The sequence below is a fragment of the Pinus tabuliformis genome, chromosome 5_2 (genome assembly GCF_031772625.1).
Source record: "Pinus tabuliformis cultivar Carrire ecotype Pingquan chromosome 5_2, CPIR1, whole genome shotgun sequence".
NCBI lineage: Eukaryota > Viridiplantae > Streptophyta > Pinopsida > Pinales > Pinaceae > Pinus > Pinus tabuliformis.
Window position 1 is genome coordinate 1,103,926,828 of NC_142306.1, and position 21,322 is coordinate 1,103,948,149.

A 21,322-nucleotide genomic window follows, 5' to 3' on the forward strand; every position below is an offset into this window, starting at 1 on the left:
AAAAGGAGGAAATTTCAGCCTCATGCACCTATTAATTTCAAGTCCACAAGATCGTTTCAAGGTATAGAAGGAGAGAACATGAGTCCAAGGGGAGTTCTACAAGGTTGATGCATTGCATATCATTTTATCTTTTTGTCTCATGATTGTTGATAGTTACAACCATGTTTCGAGAAGTTTATTTTTCTATTTTATGCACATGAACAAAATTTCATGCAACAAGCAATACTTGTTGATGGAAATATGGAATAGGCTTATGGGTAGTTTGATTTTCCGTTATGATTTACATGAATAACACTTATGCCATGCAGGATACTATTTCTTCAATGGGAAGTTTTGTGATAGTTTGTGAGAATGATGTTACTCTCTTTGAAACCCTAACACTTGTACTTCATTAGAGTCATTTTTCACATGAGGAAGGGTCATTGATACATGCATGTGTATTAAGAAGTTGTTGGTTGATTTTTGTGAGTTGTTTGAAGAAAATTGTTACATCATTCAATACAGTTGTAACATGGTTGAGAGTCCATTGCATGTGTATTCACATGAGTCATATATCTTACATTGCATTATCAAGAGGCCATGCATCCTATTTGCATATCATATTGTCATAAGGATCTCACCTTGAAGACTATCACATATATTTGTTAATGATGATGAGGATTGTGCTTGTTGGTGCACATATGATATCTAGAGAGAGTGGATGAAGTTTGTATTGCAGATTTCTTACTTTGATGATAGCCATCTTATGCCTAGAGGTTGTGCTACAGAAGCTTGGTTGCATGGTTACTATTGTTGATTGTATTTGAGGATTACTTGCATATGTTGTTGCATTATTGTTTTCAGATCAAATTATTGCTCATGATGTATATGTGTTGTTGGTGCCGGAAAAAGAAAGGTTGTGTTGATGGCATATATATGATAGTTGCCTAATGATTAGAGGCATGTTGTTGCTTGCTATTCAGCTGGAGGTTATAGTGTTGATTCATTCATATGGATGGCTAATAGTGTTTTGTTACTTATTGTTATATGTGAATGGATAGTTGTTGCTATAGTTCATTCATGGAGGCTTGTGTTTTTGGGGCTGCTAACTATTGGTGTTGCAAATTGCTAGTTCAGGACATGTTCTGGCAAATCTTTGGAGAGAGTTGTGCACACTCTTTTTGGCATGCAATTATTCACTTTTGATCATGGATCAAAGCCTTGTATTGTCACTACTTATCTTCATTGTGTTGATTGAGTGATCCATGAAATGGATTGTATGTATCGTCATGAGTCAAGATTGTCTTGAGAGAGAGCATCATGAGATTTATTTCAGCCTTATATCAGCTAGTATATGCTATGTTTTTGTAGTCATGTGTGGGCTTTCAGAATTATTTTGTAGCCATGTAACATCATGTATCACTCTTGGGTCATTGGTAGAATCATATGAGTGATGTTCATGTATATGTGAGGAGTCATATTCTAGCTTTCTTTAGGCATTTTACAGTCACAGTCTATCATTCTTGTATCCCTGTAGTAGGATTATGAAACCTTGTACTTTCATTGCAATATTTTTGAGAAAGAGTCCTTGGTTCGTCTAGAGTAGCCTCCTGCTTGTCACTTGGAGGATATTATGCATTGCACTCACACCATATTGGATGATGGTCATCATATGCCTTGTTGCTATGGTTTCCAGTTATGATACGTGGTTGAATGGGAGGATATTATTGTCATTGTCTACAATATGTTATTACTGATGCATATAGTGTAGTCATGCTTTATGATGGTGAACAATTGTTTTGTTGTTGTTGGTGGTGATGTTGATGGAGCGAGTGTCGTTGCTCTAGTTGAGAGTGGTGATCATGGAGTTGTTGATTATGTTTTGTTGTTGATCTACATGTTTTTATTCCTTGAGAGTACTACCGCTACTTCAACAGAGACAAAAAGCAATTCCTGCTATTGTTTGTTGTCACGTTGCCATGAGAGGTGTTGTTGTTCGTTGATGCATTATGATTATGGTCCACATTTTGTTGATGGTCATAGTTATTGTTGCTTGTTGAGACACAGCGAGTGTTCAGGGGGGTAGTGTTTATTCAGCTATGCCTTCTTGGATGAGCTGAGCCCTTTTCCATTAACGTTAAAGAGTGAGTGAATGAGGAGTTCTTCAAAGGCCAGTTGATTAGTTTACTTGGAGTTGCCATCAATTCCAAAGGGGGAGATTGTTGGCTTTATGGCTCAGTTGTTTCGTTGGCATTGATGTGAACATAGTACCATTGGTGTTCGAGGCTACATTGATGTTAAAATGCAAAGTTGATGAATGCAAATGTTGGAGTAGCTATGGTGAAGTTTGATGGCTTCAGCGTTGCAGCTGTTGATGGATGGCATTCAAGTAAACCTAGTTTGACTTGTGATGATGATGCAGTTGCTACAGTGTATTGTTCGAGTGTTACAGAGGCTACAGTGGCTCCCTGAGGTCTTACAAAAGGTTGTCAAGCAATGGAGTAAGCTTGGGCAAAGTCTGAGCAAAAGAAAGTTGTTTTCAGTCATCCTCCGCCTCAGTCGCATGGAACCAAACCTGTGGGAGCGACTAGAAAGCTCCAGTCATTGACTTCTAGGCCTATGGCAGAAACTGACGGGTTGCAGTCAGATGCAGCTTGTATTGTGGGAGCACCTGAGGATTTCCACGAAAATTTCTCCCTGTTCCTTGCGCTCATCAGGGGTTTATTTGGTTTTCTGACTTGTCTTAATCGGGACTCATCATGTAAAGGTTGGAAAAAGGTTGTTGTACTTATAGATGATGGTTAAAAGGGAATATTTATTAGTAAATGAAGATAGTGGCTTGATTGAGTCAAGAAGCATTGAACCAAACCACTTTCAGCATATGAACAGAGCTCCACTACATGATTGGAATTAATTGATTTAATCATCTTCAAAAACTACAAATATGTGGAGAAAGGTTTCTCATTAGTTTGGTTCTCTTGAGTGAGAAAATTGTCATAGTGCTTTTGAGAGCCATTGGTGAGGAGTGTGAATTTGCTAAAGTAGAGTATGCATGGAGGCATAGATGTAGCAAAACAAAAGTATGCATGTCTGAAGACTATTTTTATGCAGAAGAGAAGTGACTAGGATACAAAGGATTTTGCTAATGCATTTGTGATTGCAGGGGAAAAAATATTGTTTTGAGTTTATATGATTGTAATAGATTGGTTGCAGTAGTGTCTCATGTTTTCATAAGGAAATTATATGTTGCATTGTTGAGTTTTTTCATCTAGTTTATTTGCAGAAAATGTATTGAGCGCATGTGAGTTGAGGATGAGAGAGAGGGCTATGATTTGAGTTGATTCAGTCATTGATTTATTGTGTTTTGATTATGAGCAATCAATATATTTTTGTTGTGATGTTCATGTTGAGCAGCTTAAAGTGTTTCAGTTTGAAAACACATGAAAGGTGAACGACATAGAGAAGTGGGGTGGGTGCTCTTACAAAAAAATGATTGAGAACAATTTCTTCATAAGTTCAATGGGTGTTGGGCAAGGCTTATTGATCAGGTGGGTGTCTGTAGAGTCATATATGGAGATCATATTTCCTTTCAGATAGTTACCATATTGTACTCTCCATGTAAAGATTTTCTTGACAGATAATAAAATATATTGAGTAGCACAACCATAGCATGGGTGAGTTTTACCCCAGAGGGGAATTTTCCACCAGAGACCCTATGTTCCCATGTTATGCGATCACTGTGTTTCATTGCGCATGTGTATTTCTTATGACTATTGCTCTCATTTTCTGATTCTAGTTGAAGTTTCATGTTTATATCTAATGCTTATTTGTTAAGTAATGAATTGATTAATTTACTAGAGGATAAGTTTGATAATTGTTGAAATTTTTATCACTATTTATTTATAACCACCCCCCCACCCCCACAAAGCAAGGATCCCGGTTCAAACAGAAACCATCCTAAGGTGGCAATGTTAGGCTTCCCTTCTAAGCTTACATTCATAGAATTTTTCTCAAAAATTTGTGAAGGGTGCTACTTTGAGTGGTAACATTATGAATCAGAACTCAAGTTTGATCACAACAATTGAAACTGAGCAAAATCTCAGTTTCTCCCTAGTTACAACTTTTGTTAACATATCTGCAGGATTCTATCAAGTGTGCATCTTTTCCAGCGTCAATTGTCCATCTTCCAACACTGACCAGATGAAATGGTTCTTGAGCTATATATATTTAGTCTTGGGTTGAAAAGTTGTGCTCTTTGCAAGATGACTGGCACTCTCGCTGTCATTGAATAACCTTCCGATCTCTTGCTTCTTGCCCAATTCATCCATAAACCTCTGTAACCAAATCATTTCTTTACTAGCCTGTATAGCAGCAACATACTCTGCTTCCATTGTTTCTCCTCCTGTTATCTCTATCACCTGCCATATATGCATCAACATATCCCTACAGAGAGTTTCGATCCACAAAATCATAATGTTTGATTTGTGGTACCTTTCAAATACATGGGAATCCACTTCACTGCCATTCAATATTATTTTCCTGGTTTGTTTATAGACATGCTTACAACTCCCACTAGATGTGCAATATCAGACCTTTTGCAGACCATTGCATATATTAAGCTTCCAACTACTGATGCATATGGAACTTTACACATATAGTCCATCTCTTCCTGGGTCTTAGGACACATCTCCTTACTTAGTTTGAAATGGATAGCCAAAGGTTTACTAGCTGGTTTTGCATTCTACATATTAAATCTTTCCAACACCTTCTCTATGTACTCACTCTAAGACAATGTTATTTTGTAATTTTTCTTGTCTCTATTTATTCTCCTACCAAGGATTTGTTTTGCAACACCCAAATCCTTCATTGCAAATGAATTTTCTAATTTTCCTTTCAGCACATTTATTTCTTGCATGTTAGACACTGCAACAAGTATGTCTTCTATTTATACAAAAGCAATATAATATAGCTACCATCATTTTGTTTATTACGATAAACACAATGGTCAATAGAATTTCATGTTTGGAATTCTCACATGATATCAAAGCTCAGATCATGCAACGAGATTAGATAATCTGCAATGAGTCGTGAACATGATGCTAGAGCAGCAACTCAAGAGGACTCACGTAGTTCTCTTGGGAAGACGAAAGCACGAAGAATATAATGAATCACGACAGTTCTGTGTTGGCTTCCTTACTGAAAGAAGAAGTCGCTTGCTTGTCAAGTTTTGCGTCCTCTAAGGTTTGGTATATTGATAGTGGGACTTCTACGCACATGATGGGAATGCGAGAATGTTTCTCGAGCTATCAATTTGGTGTGTTTACCTTTCTCTTCATCGGTTTAATCCCATTTAATACTAGGTCTCCTACATCGAACTGCTTATTCCCCACATATTTCTTGTCGAACCAGCGCTTTATACGATTCTGATGCATATCAAAATTTTCTTTTTATTTTCGCCTTACTTCCTCTAACTTAATAAGGGTGTCTATATTTCTTTGAACAACAAGGCATGGATTAACTCAGGATTCCTCGGAGAGTTGAGGGGCAGGAAGGTATATGTTCGAAGGAAGGATAACTTATTTTCCATACATGAGGAAGTAAGGAGAGGTCTTTAGAGAGGGTTTTGGTGGGACACGGTCAGCCCATAGAGCATTTCAACAATGCATTATTCCAATTCCTTTGCTCATAGTAAACGGTTTTCTTAATAATGTGAACTAAGTTCTTATTAGTAGACTCCACTGCACTGTTTTCGTGAGGGTAGTAATTAGATGAGTGCTTTGAAACAATATCATTCTCTAATGCAAAATCATAAAGTTTTAGCGATGAAAAGTAAGTTGCATTATCAAGAACAAGTGACGTTGGAACGCCAAACCTAGTAATAATATGTTCCTTAAGGAAGTGGATGACTTCTTGCTCATTCACTTGTTTCAATGGAATTGCTTCAACCCGCCAAGTAATTTGTAGCAGTTAAGATATGTCAGTGTTGCTTTGATGAATGTGGGAAAATCTCACCAATAACATCCAATTCCCACTGTTGAAATGGATTTTTAACGATAGTGTGATGCAATGGGGCTGCTAACTTCCTACCTCGATGAACACATCTTTGACATACGAGATAATTATGGGCATAGGCATGTGCATCCTTAAATAGTGTGGGACAATAATAACAAGCTTGCATGAATTTATGGGAGGTAGTATCGCCTGTGTAGTGTCCACCAGCTAGCTTATCAGGAAGGTCTTTCAATACGTTTTCTCTATCTTGTGCTTCTAGGCATCTGATCACGACACCATTGTGGTGCTTCCGAAAAATCACACCATGTACAAGCTAACACGATAAAGCTTTAAGTTGAATTGCCCTATTTTGTTTCGTTGATAAGTGCAAGGGGCAAGGTTTCATGCTCTAGATATTGACGTACATCAGTGTACTAAGACATGGCTGCGTTTATAGGCGTAGCTTGCTCAATATTGAACATTTCAATTTCTTGTTCCCATTTAGAATAATCCTCTTCTAGCTAATTGACTACTTCTGTTGCAAGCTGACAAACACCATGGTCTTTTATTGTATGAACTGGCATGAATTCTATATCATATTCGTGAAGGCTTCTCATCCAGTTCACCCTCCTCTCACCTAACTCTTGTTGCAGAAACAACGATCTAACCATTGGGTGTGCCACAAAGACGATAACATAACGTTTTAATACATGAGGCATAAAATGCTTCATTGCCTTGGTTCAACTCAAAGAAGTAGATAAATTAGAGTTGCACAGTTGCTTCGTGGGTAGTGTCGGGTTGTCACAGTTGTCATACAGCAGCACCATTTATGGGAGGAGATGTTATGAGATCATCTAGAATACCTTCCTCCCTAAGAAGGAGTCTTAGTTTTTTACGGATAGGTAGCATCAGACAAGTGTTCTAGTTTTGACTTTGGTCAAAGACAGTTAGAAACACAAGAATTCCATAACCAAGAAAAATTTTTAGGAGGAAACACCTCGAGATGGCTCAATTAAGTTAATTAATCAATAACTAAATATTTCCTAAGTCTAACTTAGGAAAAGTGATTAATTAACATGAACTAATTGAGAACGGTGAGAATTCTCTAGAAACTTACATGGATCAGCTCAGAGATGAACTTAGTTGTTGACGAGGATTAAATCATGGTCGTTGGTCATCCAACGAGATATTATAAGAGGAGGTCAATGGGGTTGGAGAAAAAGACACTTGAGGTCAAGTTTCTTTGTAGAAATTGAGCATTTGAGTTGTAGTGATTTAGGAAAGAAAGATTCGAGCCTGAGAGAGGACACAGAGACAATTAGGGGCAGAGACAATAAGTCTGGAGGAAAATTTCCAGTTCCAGAGAGGCAGCAGCAAGAGGCAAAATTGTTCCACTTAAGGCTGTGCAGGTAGCTTTAGAGTGGCAGATCAATTTAGTTGAGCAAGGGGTCGATTCAAGTTCGAAAGATCGAGAATGTTTGCAAGGGGGTCGGAGGATCACTTCCAATAGAAACAACAGGAAAGACATCAAACCTAAAGGTAAATTATAGGAGTGTAAGTCACAGGTTGCACAACCTCTGCATAGAGATTCTTGGACTACCAGATTTTTGAGTGGTGTTTTGTACCGAGATTGTCGTTGGTGGAGGGAGAAATTCCCTCAAACAATTTTGCCAGAATTCCTTGTTGAGGATCGCCAAGTTTTGGAATCCAGTGCTACTCGGAATTTCACTATTCATAATAATAAAACCCTGATTTGTTGCACTGGCTTTCCCACATGGGTTTCTCCGAGGACATTTCTCCAAAAATAGCAGTGTCGTATTCTTGTGTGTCCTCTATATTTTTCAGTTTCTAATATTTTATTTTCCATAGCGTTTTTATTGTGCAGAAATTTTTGTGTGATTAAAACATTACTTTTTCACACGATATCAAAGCAAGTTCAACAAATTAGAGGCTCGGAAACAAAGAGGGAGAAATTCGGAGTTCAGAGGAGCAGCAAAACAATTTCTCCAGATTTGTGAAGACCTAGCTAGGCAGTTCAAACTGGTGGTAAGAGCGGACAATTTTCCAATGCAGATGAGAGGAAAATTCACAGTTCTCATTTGTAGTTCCAGCAAGCAGTGGTGAAGCTAGAAGGAGTTCCAATGACGCTGATTAGTGAATTCGCAGGATAGATCTGGGCACAGTTGATTAGCAGCAGTTTTGCTGTAGCAAAATCAACGTCAAGTGGAAGAGAAATACCACACAGATTATACTCAAGATGTCTCTAGTAAATTTTCCAGAATCCTCCAATATAGCCATGGAACAATTTAATATTTAGGAGTCTACAAGATTGTCTTCTAGATTGGAGGATCATTTTGCTTGCATAACTTTCTCAAATTCAAACCGAGTTTGGTATATAGAGAGTGGAGCGTTAACTCACATTATAGGAGTTAGAGAATATTTCTCCAGCTTTAAAGAGGAGAAAATGGATTTCCAGATAACGATGGCAAACAGGACGAAATGCACTCTAGTAGGGAGGGGCACCATTAACTTAGAGAGGGAGTCAAGAGCAAGCACCAATGTTATAGATGTATTGCACGTGCCAGGATTTGGTATGAACCTGATTTCAGTTTCCCAGTCACAGGATAAGTAATATGATGTCCACTTCGTAGCGAAGGTGGTGTTCATCAAACACCAAAAATTGGAAGATGGTGAAATAGATCGGGGAACAAACAAACAAATTGTACAAGTTGCAGTTCGACTCACCAGTCACACTAGTTAGCAGTAGTAGTAATAGTGGAAAAAACTTGAATGAGTTATAGAATAGGAGGACATGACATTTACGTCATTGACCACTTAGAATGCTCAAGGAGACAGTAACAGGGGTTCTACAATTAGGCACGGAACTTGATGATGTGTGCAATGGGTGCGTGCTTGGGAAATATGCTAAAAAAGCATTCCCAAGAAGTGAAAACAAATTCGATGGTGTGTTACATCTTATACACTCAGACATATGTCACCTATGTCCCCTAGATCTCTCAGGGGGTACGAATATATCGTCATGTTTATTGATGACCATTTAAGGAAAACCTGGATCTATTTTCTGAAGACCAAGGATGAGGTCTTGGATCGCTTCATGGAGTTTAAGTCTCTGGTGGAGAATATGACAGGGAGAAGATTAGGGTGCTTCATTCAAATAACTGAGGTGAGTACACATATAGTCACTTCATAGGTTTCACGAAGGAGGGCATTACGAGGGAATGGATAGCTCCATTAAGCCCATCTCAAAATGGGATAACAAAGCGGAAAAATGGGTCCTATAGTTGGGGCTGCGAAGGCAATGTTATATGACTAGGATGTACCCATGTTCTTACCGGAAGAGGCATGCAACACAGTTTTGTATATTCAAAACAAGGTTCCTCACAAGGCATTGGGGAAGATAACACCTGAAGAAGTCTTCTCAAGGAAGAAGCCAGGAGTTAGTCACTTCAAGATATTTGGTAGCATAGTTTATTGCCTTGTACCAAATGAGAAGCACACCAAGTTAGATCAGACTACAGAAATGTGATATTTCAATGTGTATAGTGAAAGCTCTAAGGCATACAGGATCTCTGTTCCTAGCAACAGGAAGATCATAGTGAGACGGGATGTAAATTTTATTGAGGAAAAATCCCTCAAGAAGTCTCGCGAGATGCCAATAGGTGATCAATGTGAGCTAGCAAAAGCTCCATTGATTCAACAACAAGGAGTCAAGGACAACCACAGGGATCTAGCATAGTTACCAATCCAACACATCCTCAAGTGCAAAGGATCCAGTGAGTTTGCAACAGATGAAGCAGCAAAGGAAGGATGAGTTGGTTGATCCCCCAATCACCGACGGTCGAACCAACAAGGGAGTTTATCATACATTGAGAGATGAAAAGGAGTTCATTAGAGCTCCTAGGATAAACAAGAGAGAGCGCAAACAATGAGATAGGTACGAAGATTTGGTGGCACAGGTTGAAGAAACTTTTAACTATCAGGAGGTTACACAACAACAGGTGTGGGTAGATGCCATGGTAGAAGATTATAGCTCTATCATGACAAATGATGTTTGGGATGTAGTGTCGAGGCTAGAGGATAGGTCAGTGTTCGACTCTCGATGGATCTACAAGATCAAGTACGCTGCAGACAGGAGCTTGGAGAAGTACAAGGCTAAATTTGTGGCAAAGGGGTATGCACAGAAAGAATGGATATACTAAGAGAAGACCTTCGCCCCAGTTTCCAGATATACTTGAATTTGGTCAGTTATATCCTTAGCAGCACAAATGGGATGGTAGATTCACAAGATGGAGATCAAGACAGCGTTCTTGAACGTGGTGATAGAGGAGGAGGTATATATAGAACAACCAGATGGATTCGAGACACATGAGAGGCGCACACATGTGTGCATGTTGAAGAAAGCTCTATACAGGCTAAATCAAGCTCCTAGGGAATGGTATGGTCAGATTAATACCTACTTGCAACATTTCAGATTCGTCAAGAGTGACACATATCCTAACCTTTACTATTTGATGGTAGAGGATGATCCACTCATCCTAGTGTTGTATGTGGATGACCTCTTCTTGTCAGGGTCATCAAGGCTCATAGAGGATGGCAAGAGGAACCTGGAAACAAAGTTTGACATGAATAACTTGGGGCTGATGCATTACTTCCTAGGCTTAGGAGTGTGGGAGAAAGGATGAGGAGACCTTCCTTGGTCAAGGGAGATATGCTACAAAGATTCTGAAGAGATTCGGGATGCCAGATTATAGACAGATGTCTACACCTATGATTACAAACTAGAGGAATATTGATCCACCAAAGGACGAGGACGTAAACCCTACCTTGTATACATAATTTATTGATTCCCTCATGTATCTGGTCAACAGTAGGCCAGATATCTGCTTTTCAGTCAAAGCTCTCAGTTAGTTTATGGTGGGACTGAATGGTGTGCATTGAACAACAGTGAGGCCATTCTAAAGTATTTGCGCAGCACAGTCGAGTATGGATTAAGGTATACTTGAGGTGATATTGTAAGACTATGTGGATTCACGATTCAAATTGGGTAGGAAATTCAATGGACAGAAAGAACACGTAAAGTTGTTTCTTTACTGTTAGATCAAAGATGGTTTCTTGGTGTAGCGGGAAACAAAAGTTAGTAGCATCGAGCTATGCAGAAGCAGAGTACATGCCAACTAGCACAACCACATGCGAAGCTATATGGCTTCGGAAGCTACTAGTGAGCCTATTCAGTTAAAGGATGGAAGCAACTAGTATCTACAATGAGAATCAGAGTTGTATAAAGCTCTTCAAGAATCTAGTGTTTTATGATAGGTTGAAACACATATACATTTGATATCACTTCATCAAAGATTTTGTGCAGCGTGCAGCAGTCCACCAACAACATGTTCCTATAGAAGAACAAGTTTCGAATATACTCACAAAAGCTCTCGGGAGAGATAAGTTCATCTATTTCAGAGAACAAATGGGCATAGTGGAGAACCCTTTTCAGTAGCAGGGACAAGGTTTCATTCTCAGCTGCAGTAGGATCAACAACAACTACAACATGAGATCAATTGCAACGCAATGGAAGAGTTAGCAACAGTACATCTAGTACAGTGCAATGTTAGCAATAGCACAAATGCAAGTATCGGTTCAGCTCAGAGTAGCATATGAATCAGAGTTGCGCAATGGATAAGTGGGCAGTGGCAGGTTGTCAAAGTTGTCAGACATCAACAGTGTGTATGGGAGAAGATTTTATGAGATCATTTAGAACACCTTCCTCTCTAAGAGGGAGTGTTAGTTTTTAATGATTAGGTAGCATCACAAAAGTGTTCTAGTATCAACTTTGGTCAAAGACGCATTGAAACACAAGAAATCCAAAACTAGGAATTATTTTTAGGAGAAAACAACTAGAGATGGCTCAATTAAGTTAATTAATTAATAATTAAATATTTCCTTAGTCTAGCTTAGGAAAAGTGATTAATTAACAAGAATTAATTGAGAAATGTGATAATTCTCTAGAAACTCACTCACATGGATCAACTCATATAGATGATATTAGTTGTTGATGAGGATTTAATCATGGTCGTTTGTGAGCCAACAAGATATTATAAGAGGAGGTCAATGGGGTTGGAACAAAACACACTTGAGGTGAAATTCCTTGACAAAATTTTAGCTTCCCAGTTGCAATGATTCCACGGAGAAGGATTCGAGCCAGAGAGAGGACGCAGAGACAATGATTCTTGAGGAAAATTTCCAGTTCTGGAAAGGCGGCAATATGAGACAAAGCTATTCCACTAGATGTTGCAGAGGCAACTTCAGAGTGGCAGATTGATTTAGATGAGCAGGGGGTCGATTCAACTTCCAGAGCTCAAGAGAGCTTTCCCTAGGGTCGACAGGTCAAAGCAACAAAAGTAGGCAGGACATCTAGCTCAGAGGCTAAATGCAGGAGTGCGAGTTACAGGGTACACAACATCTACATAGAGGCCTAGACAAATTTTCTTGGGTGGCCAGAATTCTGAGTGGTGTTGTGCTAGGATTACCCGTGGAGGAGCGAGAAATTCCCTCAAATAATTATGCCAATTTTTCTTTATGAGGATCGCCAAGTTTTGGCATCCAATTGTACTCGAAATTTCATTGCTTTATAATCATAAAACCCTCATATGTCGCAACGGTTTTCCCACATTGCGATTTTCCAGGAAAATTTGTCCAAAAATAATAATGTCAATTTTTTGTGTGCTCTATATTTCTCATTTTCTAGCATTTTATTTTCTGCAACATTTTTATTGTGAAGAAATTGCAGTGTGATTAATTCGTTATTTTTTCGTAACAAAATAAACTACATAAATTTAATCAGTTAGAAGAATTAATTCTAGTTGTTGCATTTCAAGGAAAATTTCATAGTCTTTTCCCATTTAGCATTGATCTTCTTTGCAACAAATAAAGGCATAAGATTCGCAGATGCATTGGAATCAACTACAAAATTATTGACATTATAATTAAAAATCTCAAAATTAAAAGAAAATGGGGGCCAGTGGATCTAGAATTTACATTAGCCGCATTGACGATCGATTCTAGAATACTAGGAAACTTACTAGACAAGGCCAAAGAAGCAGGGACCGTTATACCTCATGGAGGCTGAGATGCAAATGCTTGGATGATCAACTCACGTTTCCCTTCCAACTTTGCTACCTCAAATATGGAAATATTAACTCTAGATTTATTCATATCTTCAAGAACATTATAGTCAATATCTTCATATTGTGGAGGGTGTGCCGAAGTCGTAGGTGGTGTGACTTTGTTCGAAAACTCAAGAGTGACAGACTTGTTCTTATTATTTCTGGAAGCATTCTTCTGACATTGTGCAATTCTGGATTTGTTCTGATTTCTCTGAAAAGTATTACAAGGAGGTAAAATATTTCTCAACAGTTGCTTCCTCACATCTTGCTCAGGCATCGGTCCTTTGCTCCTCAAATTATACTACTTATCAGGTTGTTGAGGAGGAGCATCACCGACCGGGGACTCACCAGCTCCTTGTCGATCATTGTTCAAGATAAGATCAAAACTGATGATTGAATCACCAACACTTGTGTTTTCCTCTATCGAAGTCGGTTAATTAGTCTCTTGTCTCTCGAGTCTTCTCCGAATGCTCTTCCGCTGACAAGCTTTCTATAAGATTGGCAACCACAACATTCATGTTGTGTTTCCATTCAAGGCATGTTTTCACTAAATGTGCATCTTGATGAAAGGTACAATAGTTATCCATGCCCAATTTCTCAACGTTCAATACAACATTAGATCTTTGTGCAAACTTGGCTGGTTGATTGAAGTTCTTAAAAAACAACTTTAAAAACTTGTTATTTTTTGAAGCCTCACTTGACTTCCTTTTGAGTTCATATACTTCATTGGTTAACAACTTCAAGTATTTAGTCAAGCTATCCATGTCAAAAGGTTCTTTCTCTTTAGTCTTAACGTAAGAGGCTTGGGACTTTTACCAGTGCCTTTGCAGTCTTTTGAATCTTCTTGATTAGTAATGACCGCAATAGACCTTAAGTCCTTTACAAAGGCAATTGCTTCTGCAAACAATAGAACTTAAGTCCTTTACAAAGGCAATTGCCTCTGCAAAATTTAGAGCCAAAGTTTCTTCCACAGCACGCTTGACAAAAACGGAAATGTTAGTGGACAAGGTAGTAGTATAATAATCTTTAGTAATTGAATCATTAAGTTGCACATCAGTGGGGAACTACTTCAAAATACGTGTAAATCTATTATTAAAATCCTTAACCTTTTCTTTATCCCCTCTATTAATGTTTGCAAGTTCTTTAATTAACATGGCAAGAGTTCTATCATCATCAAAATTTCCTAAGAACAATTGTTTAAACTCCCCCCAATTATGGATTAAATTTGGTGGAAGGTTATCATACCAAAGTGATGCTCTACCTTCTAGAGTATACGAAAATAATCTACAAGAAACATCATCAAAACATACCTCTAACATTAGTACATGAGAGTAGAAATAATGAATATGGTCTTCAGCCTTTGGTTTCTTATCCGGATCATACTTTGTAAGCAACTTTTTCAGGAGCTTTGGTAAGTGATGAAGATTGCCCAGAAAAGAAAGAGACCCTTAAGCCATCTAATCCAATTGGTCACTAGCCATGTCTTCGTTCTCCTCCTCCTCCAACTCACTCTCTGATTTTGAAGACTCTTCTCCCTCATCATTCAAATTCTCGTTATTATCCAACTGTTTATAATCTCTCAACTATTCTTCGTTGGAAAAATGAAAACCCTCCCTGTCTCCTTCTTGATCTTCCCCAAATAGTGGTAGAAGGTCTTCTTGATGAATGAAATCTTCAAGTGAGATAGCCAAATCCTCAAAAGTAGCAGTGGCCAATTCCTCCACCGAAGAGACTAAAACACCACAGTGAGTGGTCTTTTCCTTTGATTGCTTATGAGGAAGAACAGATGCAACAAGAAGTAGTCCAAGAGCTCTAGCAAACCGACAAATGATAGGTTAAATATTATGGAGCTGATCGTAACTAACTTCTTATGCATGCTCCAGACCTTAGTGAGGGACTCCCCTTTCTCAGATATGAGTTGGAGTCGAACACAAACAATTTCTACATTGCACAGAAGGTTCTTTATGTGAATATGGTGAATTATTGCCATAAAAACGTTTCTCTCCTTCTAGCGCTACAATTGTTGATAGTGTTCGATGTCGCCAACAATCAGGGGGTCTCCCCGATATTAAGTTCCAACTACACCTCACAAAATTTGGAGTAGGAGCCCCATCTGGGAAATGGGCCTCGATACCATATTCTTAATGGTTTTCCTTGGCTACAATGAATGACACAAGAGAAATGCATATACTTTCGAGATAAACAAGTATGTTAGCCTTGTGATGTGTTCAATTACAATATGTATAATGGTTCTTGCAAAATAGTTATCTTAGTTATCTTGCAAAATAGTTCACAAATAAATAATGATCATGAAAACAAGAGGCACACAATTCAAAGATGCATAATAAAGCGAACCAAATAGTTCATTTTCATTAATATGTAGAAACATCAACATACACCACAAACAATGAAAGAATAGTCTTACAATAATCCACGGCATATGCATGAAAGTGTGCCAGCTCCAAGAGCTTTCAATTATAAAGTAAAAGTCCGAAGATACGCCATTACAATAATACAACAATAGTTCCAATAGTGGAACGTTAAGCAACTACTTGCTTCTCAAAAGACTAATCTTCTTTTTGATGCCTAGTTTGAGAAGCCAAGGTGACAAGTCCTTTGCTTGACTTATGGGGGTGTATATATAACAAATGAGTTGACTCTCCACCTCCCTTGTGACTCTTGGACTTCACTCACTACTCCTGAGCTCCCATGTGATTCTTCAATTCCTATGAGACCTTTGAGCTTCTACATGACTCTTCTATTCTATGTGTGACCCTTGGGCTTCCAAACATTTTATATTTTCTCATTGTGCAATAATACAATATTACATGTGACACAATACAATGACACATATGACTTTCATGGTGACACTTTGAGAAGTCGAGAATTGGCAATGGTGACATGGAATTTCATTGTAGTGTATCATTGCCAATCTTTCCTCCTCATTGCTATCTTCACATCTTCAGGATTGTTCACTTGTTATCCATCTTCATTCCCCAAAAGGTTGTTTAGGGCATGGAGTCTTCCATGTGATCTTGATCTTCCTTCTTCCCTCGTGATCTATTGTCCCTTTATCTCTTTGTTTGATGATCTCTTTTAGGTATATAGCTTCATAAGTGTTTTCATGTAACATCCATTATCCCCTTGGTATCCTCCTTTAGCACCATCCTGTCATCTCAAGATAATAACACCTAAAAATAGAGTTTACTCATGACAAGAGGACAATAACCCCAAAATATCCTAATTTACCTTGTTTCTCATTCAACATATTGACTAAGTTGGGGCAATGTGTATGATTGAAGAGACCTACGGATTACGCAATGTGTAGGAGCAAGAGGCAGGGAGTGAAGGTCTAAGCTCTAAAATTGTGCACTATGCAATGACTGAGATAGCGACGCACATTTGCACATTTGCACATTTGAGGAAGTTAGGCAGGCGGGCATGACATGCTTTCTCATTGTGATTGCTCAATGTGCAATTCTGAGAGGAAGGGTCAATGCATTATGCAATTGAGCAATGGAGGGAGTGAGACATGTCCTGGCCGCTAACTAAAAGTGCGTAGTGCATAGTGGAGGCAATATTAGGAAAGCACTGTGCAATAGGCAAGTGCAATTGACAGTGAATGAGCACTAAGATTGTGCAATGCGTAGTTTATGGAGGCAGTTCACTGTGACTGCACAATGTGTGGTTCCAAGAGGAAGAGAATGCTTAACTGTGGCTCATGATTGCAAAATGCACATTTCCAGGATGTAGAAAAGTAGGTGCTTGGTTGGGCAAGTTGCAATGATAAGAAAAATCCAAGAATGATTAAGTGTGGGATCAATAAGGCAAAAATATGAGTCTCGAGCATGTAACAAGACTTGAACATGATCACACACTCACAAATGACCAACCACATAACAATGAAACATTGAGGACCAAAAATCAATGTGCATCCATTGAAACAACGAAAAAACAACACTTACCTCCAAGTGCAACACTTGGTATACACCTTTCGACACAAATGTTGACTGCAACATAAAAAGTGTGCAATACCTTGAGAATGAGTCCAGTGCATGTGACTATGATAGGTAGAATCCATTAATGTGACATAAAGCACTGAAGTTTCCTCTTAAAGTTGTTCTTTGACCGTCGTTGATAAAGAACGACACCTCCCTTAATTAAAAGATGACACTTGGAATTCCTTCAAAAAGGGACTTGAAAACTTAGGAAACAAGCATAGGATCACTTTAACAACTAGAAATGACAGTTCACATGATCAAAGGGATGCTTCAAAATGTGAATATAGGCTAAAATTTGGAGGTCATTGTTTTAGGGACAACACAACCCAATGCTAATGTGACTTTATCTGATTGATTGAACTTCAAGAGGGCATAACTTTCACTCTGGGAATCGGATTGAGATAAAACTTATATCACAGAAAAGTTCTCAAGGAGTTGAACATGATGGTGGTATCAGTTCTAAGATTTGACGTTGGAAAAAGAGGTTTTTGTTACCCCATCTTCATAATAGACCTTGTAAGTCAGGTTGATTCAATAAGTAACACCTCTCGCAACCCGAGATACTTGGAAGGGTGTCGAAGGGAGTGTTACAACTTTTAAACAAATATGATTTTTATATTAAATTACTCAAATAATGGGCACCTTCATCAAAAACGTCTTTCACTCATAACATCTTCCAAAGGCCTTTCAACACTTCGACTTTTCCATCAGAACACAATCAAGACACTTAAGTTTCTCTCCAAATCTTCCACATGAGGATATTTGGGCTTCTGAAGGGACAATTAAGCCTCAATACCCCTCAAGATCAATCTCCTTATGCCATAAATTTAGGTTCTCCAAGTTCACATGTCAGTTCTCCAATCCTCTTCAATATTAGCATTTATACCCGAATAAGTTGACATTATTCACAACATTAATGATTCATATTTTATGAAGTCGACCTTCTTAGACTCAAAATTGCATTCTTACGTCAACCCCTTCAAACTATATCAATATTCTCAACCTAATGGTTGGACCCATCAAATTTTTAGGTCTTCTCCACCAATCATTTATTTCCAATGTACACGCCCATATATATGTATATCATTATAACCCTTATGTTCCCTTCCAAATGTTGATGCATTGATCACTTCTTCATAGGATTAGCTGATACCTCCCTTATTGCAATACTTTGTCTAAGCAGGGTATTACCATAGAGATCCATAGTTGGTTAACTCACACAATTGCATCTTTTAATTATCAACTTTGGCACCATGCTCATTCACATACAAGATCTTATAACAATCACATTAGGAGAGAAAAATAAAGCATCCCTATTACAAGTGTAATGTGTGTTGAAGATTGGGGACACCTTTGTTAGATATCCAACTCAACATATCCCATAGATAGGATGATATTCTTATTCTCTACGACATGTATCCTTAACAAGTCGAGCAAAATGATCTTCACTTATTATTAATACAAATCATCAACAACCACTGGAGATTAATCAAAAAAAGCCTCAATTCCATAAATATTTGCAATGCATTGAGATAACATTTCAAATGGTGATGTAGGAGGTTGAGAAAAAAGTTTGCATCAAGTGCTTAATATATCTTCTCTTTCTTAGATCATAGAAATTGAACAGTACAAATAATTGAGATATAAAGGTTGAGTAAAAACTTTGCATGAAGAGCCCAATATATATTCCCTTTCTTAAATGGTAGAAATTGTACAATATAAACAATTGAAATATAGGAGTTGGAGGAGTGCACCACATTGGTCACCTATTTAATGTCTATGTAGGCTAAATAGCCATCACAACAGTCATCCCTTCCATGCTTCTTGGAAACATACTTGTGTTTCCTTTGATACTACACATGTCTTTGTCACCGAATCTAATTTTGCTTTCATTATTTCCAAGTTGAAGTCTTCATAATTATTATTAGTTTGTCGGCATTTTTTATCTTGAAGGTGTCACCATGACTTTGATGTAACATTCTTATCCATTTTTTCTCAATTAATCCTTGAACAAATGGTTTTGTTTCATTGTCAAAGTCAATTAATTTTGATTCTTTAACATAAGAGTAAGAGAATCCTTTAATAAGCAATAGGAAGTCTTTGATGCTCCTACAGATCCATATGCCTTAAGAGATCCATATGCCTTAAGAAATTAGCTGTTGATATTTGGACAAAACCTGCTTGAATTGGCCCTAGACTTACCCTATCAAAAGATTCTATAAGCACCCTCAAATCTCCAAGTCAACCATACATAACAAGTTTAAAAACCCTATGGCAAACTAGGAGTGATATTACATCATGTCCCTTCAAGTATACACCAACATGTTTCATCTTCTTAAAAATATTCTACTTCGTCATGCTAATACTATACTTTCTTCAAAAATCTCCTCTTTATACAACACATTTCCTTTTTCAATTTTACATTTTTTTCATCTTTTAGTTTTCACTCATTTTCTTTAACTTCATTTTCTTATTATTATTTTCCAATTCTAAAAATTCATGATTCACTTAAAAAAATTCTCATTCTTTCTCTTCCATCATTTATCTCCCAAAACTTCTCAACCTTTAGTTTTATATCAAATAATGCATCAACTTTTATAAAAAAAAATTTCAACAAAACATAACCTAAAATACACCTCACAATTGAAATTTCAACCTCCACCAATCCACCAATTTACAAACATTAGAATTAAAAAAACCAAAATATATATATATTAACAAATTTAACATGCAATGAGTCAAACCAAGACAACAAGGAATATCAATGAAGTAAACAACTAGATAAAAAATTATAAAATTGCTTGTTGTAAATAGCTACTAAATTGTAATTTAACAATTATATCCGAATCCATAACATAAATTATTCTCCCTGATGATGGAAACACGTTATCTTAACAAAATATAATCATTCCTTTCCAAATATTTTCTATGAAAGACATGCAATGCATGTATATTACCTTTTTTTTAAGTTGATCGATTTGATTCTTTAAAATTTCCATCTGATATACCAAAAAATACAACAGCACATAAGTTAACGTGGAATTTACCAATTATAGCAACCTTGAAATAAACAAATAACACGGTATTTACATAAACGGTATCATGTAAGTACCCTTCGTGACCGAATATGGCTTAATCCCCGTTCGGCTTGGCTTTCCAAATTATTTAATTCCTTCACTGAACATGATGCCAGACCCTCCCCCAACATCTTTCTACAAGTAATAGGAAGAAAATATGATAAAATTCCTGAATATGAGATTGATGATATATAAAATAGTCAATTCGATTACACAGATAGGCTATGCATGTTGCATTACCTTTGTGTTGATTCAAGAAGCCTGATGGTTTCTTCCATATTTGCAATCTCCAGCTTTAAAGACTGCAGGAGTATAATAATAAAAGCTTGTTAATCATTCAGTATTTATAGGTAGACTGCACCTAATTTTTTAAATGAGAGTTTTTTCATTATCTTCGTCTATATGAAAATTGATCAGAGACTGTCTCTCCATTCCATTCCTTGGTTTTCCGTTAAATAAATTATTATTTTATTTTATCAATGATAATGGTTAATGTTTATTAAAATTAAATCCCTTACTTTCCTGTCTCATTCTATTATGGGAATCTTATTTCTGCCATTTGGGTTTATTACACATTTATTTTTGTTTTAAAATTAAAATTATTTTTTTTCATAAAAAGAGTAAAATGGGAATTATATAAAAGTAATTTAAAATGAATTTATTCTTAATAGTAATTTTAAAGGATATTATTTATTTTATATATTATTTTAATTAAAATTTTGTTTTAATTTTGGAGTAAAATTTAAAATTATTTTTAATGGATTAAGAAAGAAAAATGTTAAAAAATAAGCAATTATATAAGAACTAAAAATAGTTAACAATAACAAAAAATCTACTCTTTGAAAACATAAGCCAATAATTTCAAATAACATTATTTATCCTCTAATAATAATAAATGAATTTATTATCCCCTATGAAAAAATTCAATTGGCGATCCTCCTGAAAATGAAGTGTTACCTATCAAGAGGTTCAAGGTTCAAATCTCTTGGATTTATCTGTGTCTAATCAAGGGTCATGTAAGCACCTACAGATATAGTAGTAGTAGTTGGAATGGTTCCTCTACTATAAATAATAATAATAATAATAAATGGAC

The 21,322-nt window shown here is 37.0% G+C and overlaps 1 protein-coding gene across 5 annotated transcripts in view; it reads right to left on the minus strand.

The window, feature by feature from the left end:
• Positions 1-21,322, minus strand: part of LOC149163090 (MADS-box protein SOC1-like) — a 290,773-nt gene that overhangs the window by 199,195 nt on the left and 70,256 nt on the right. For 4 of the 5 annotated variants that reach the window (XM_089437521.1, XM_089437523.1, XM_089437525.1 and 1 more), the window contains exons 3-5: positions 20,470-20,531; positions 20,265-20,364; positions 20,110-20,151 (exon numbers count right to left, since the gene is read on the minus strand). The exons of the other annotated variant lie outside the window; for it this stretch is intronic. In XM_089437521.1, the coding sequence (XP_089293647.1) occupies positions 20,110-20,151; positions 20,265-20,364; positions 20,470-20,531 (204 nt within the window). The remainder of the gene's footprint in view (positions 1-20,109; positions 20,152-20,264; positions 20,365-20,469; positions 20,532-21,322) is intronic. 5 annotated transcript variants of the gene reach the window in all.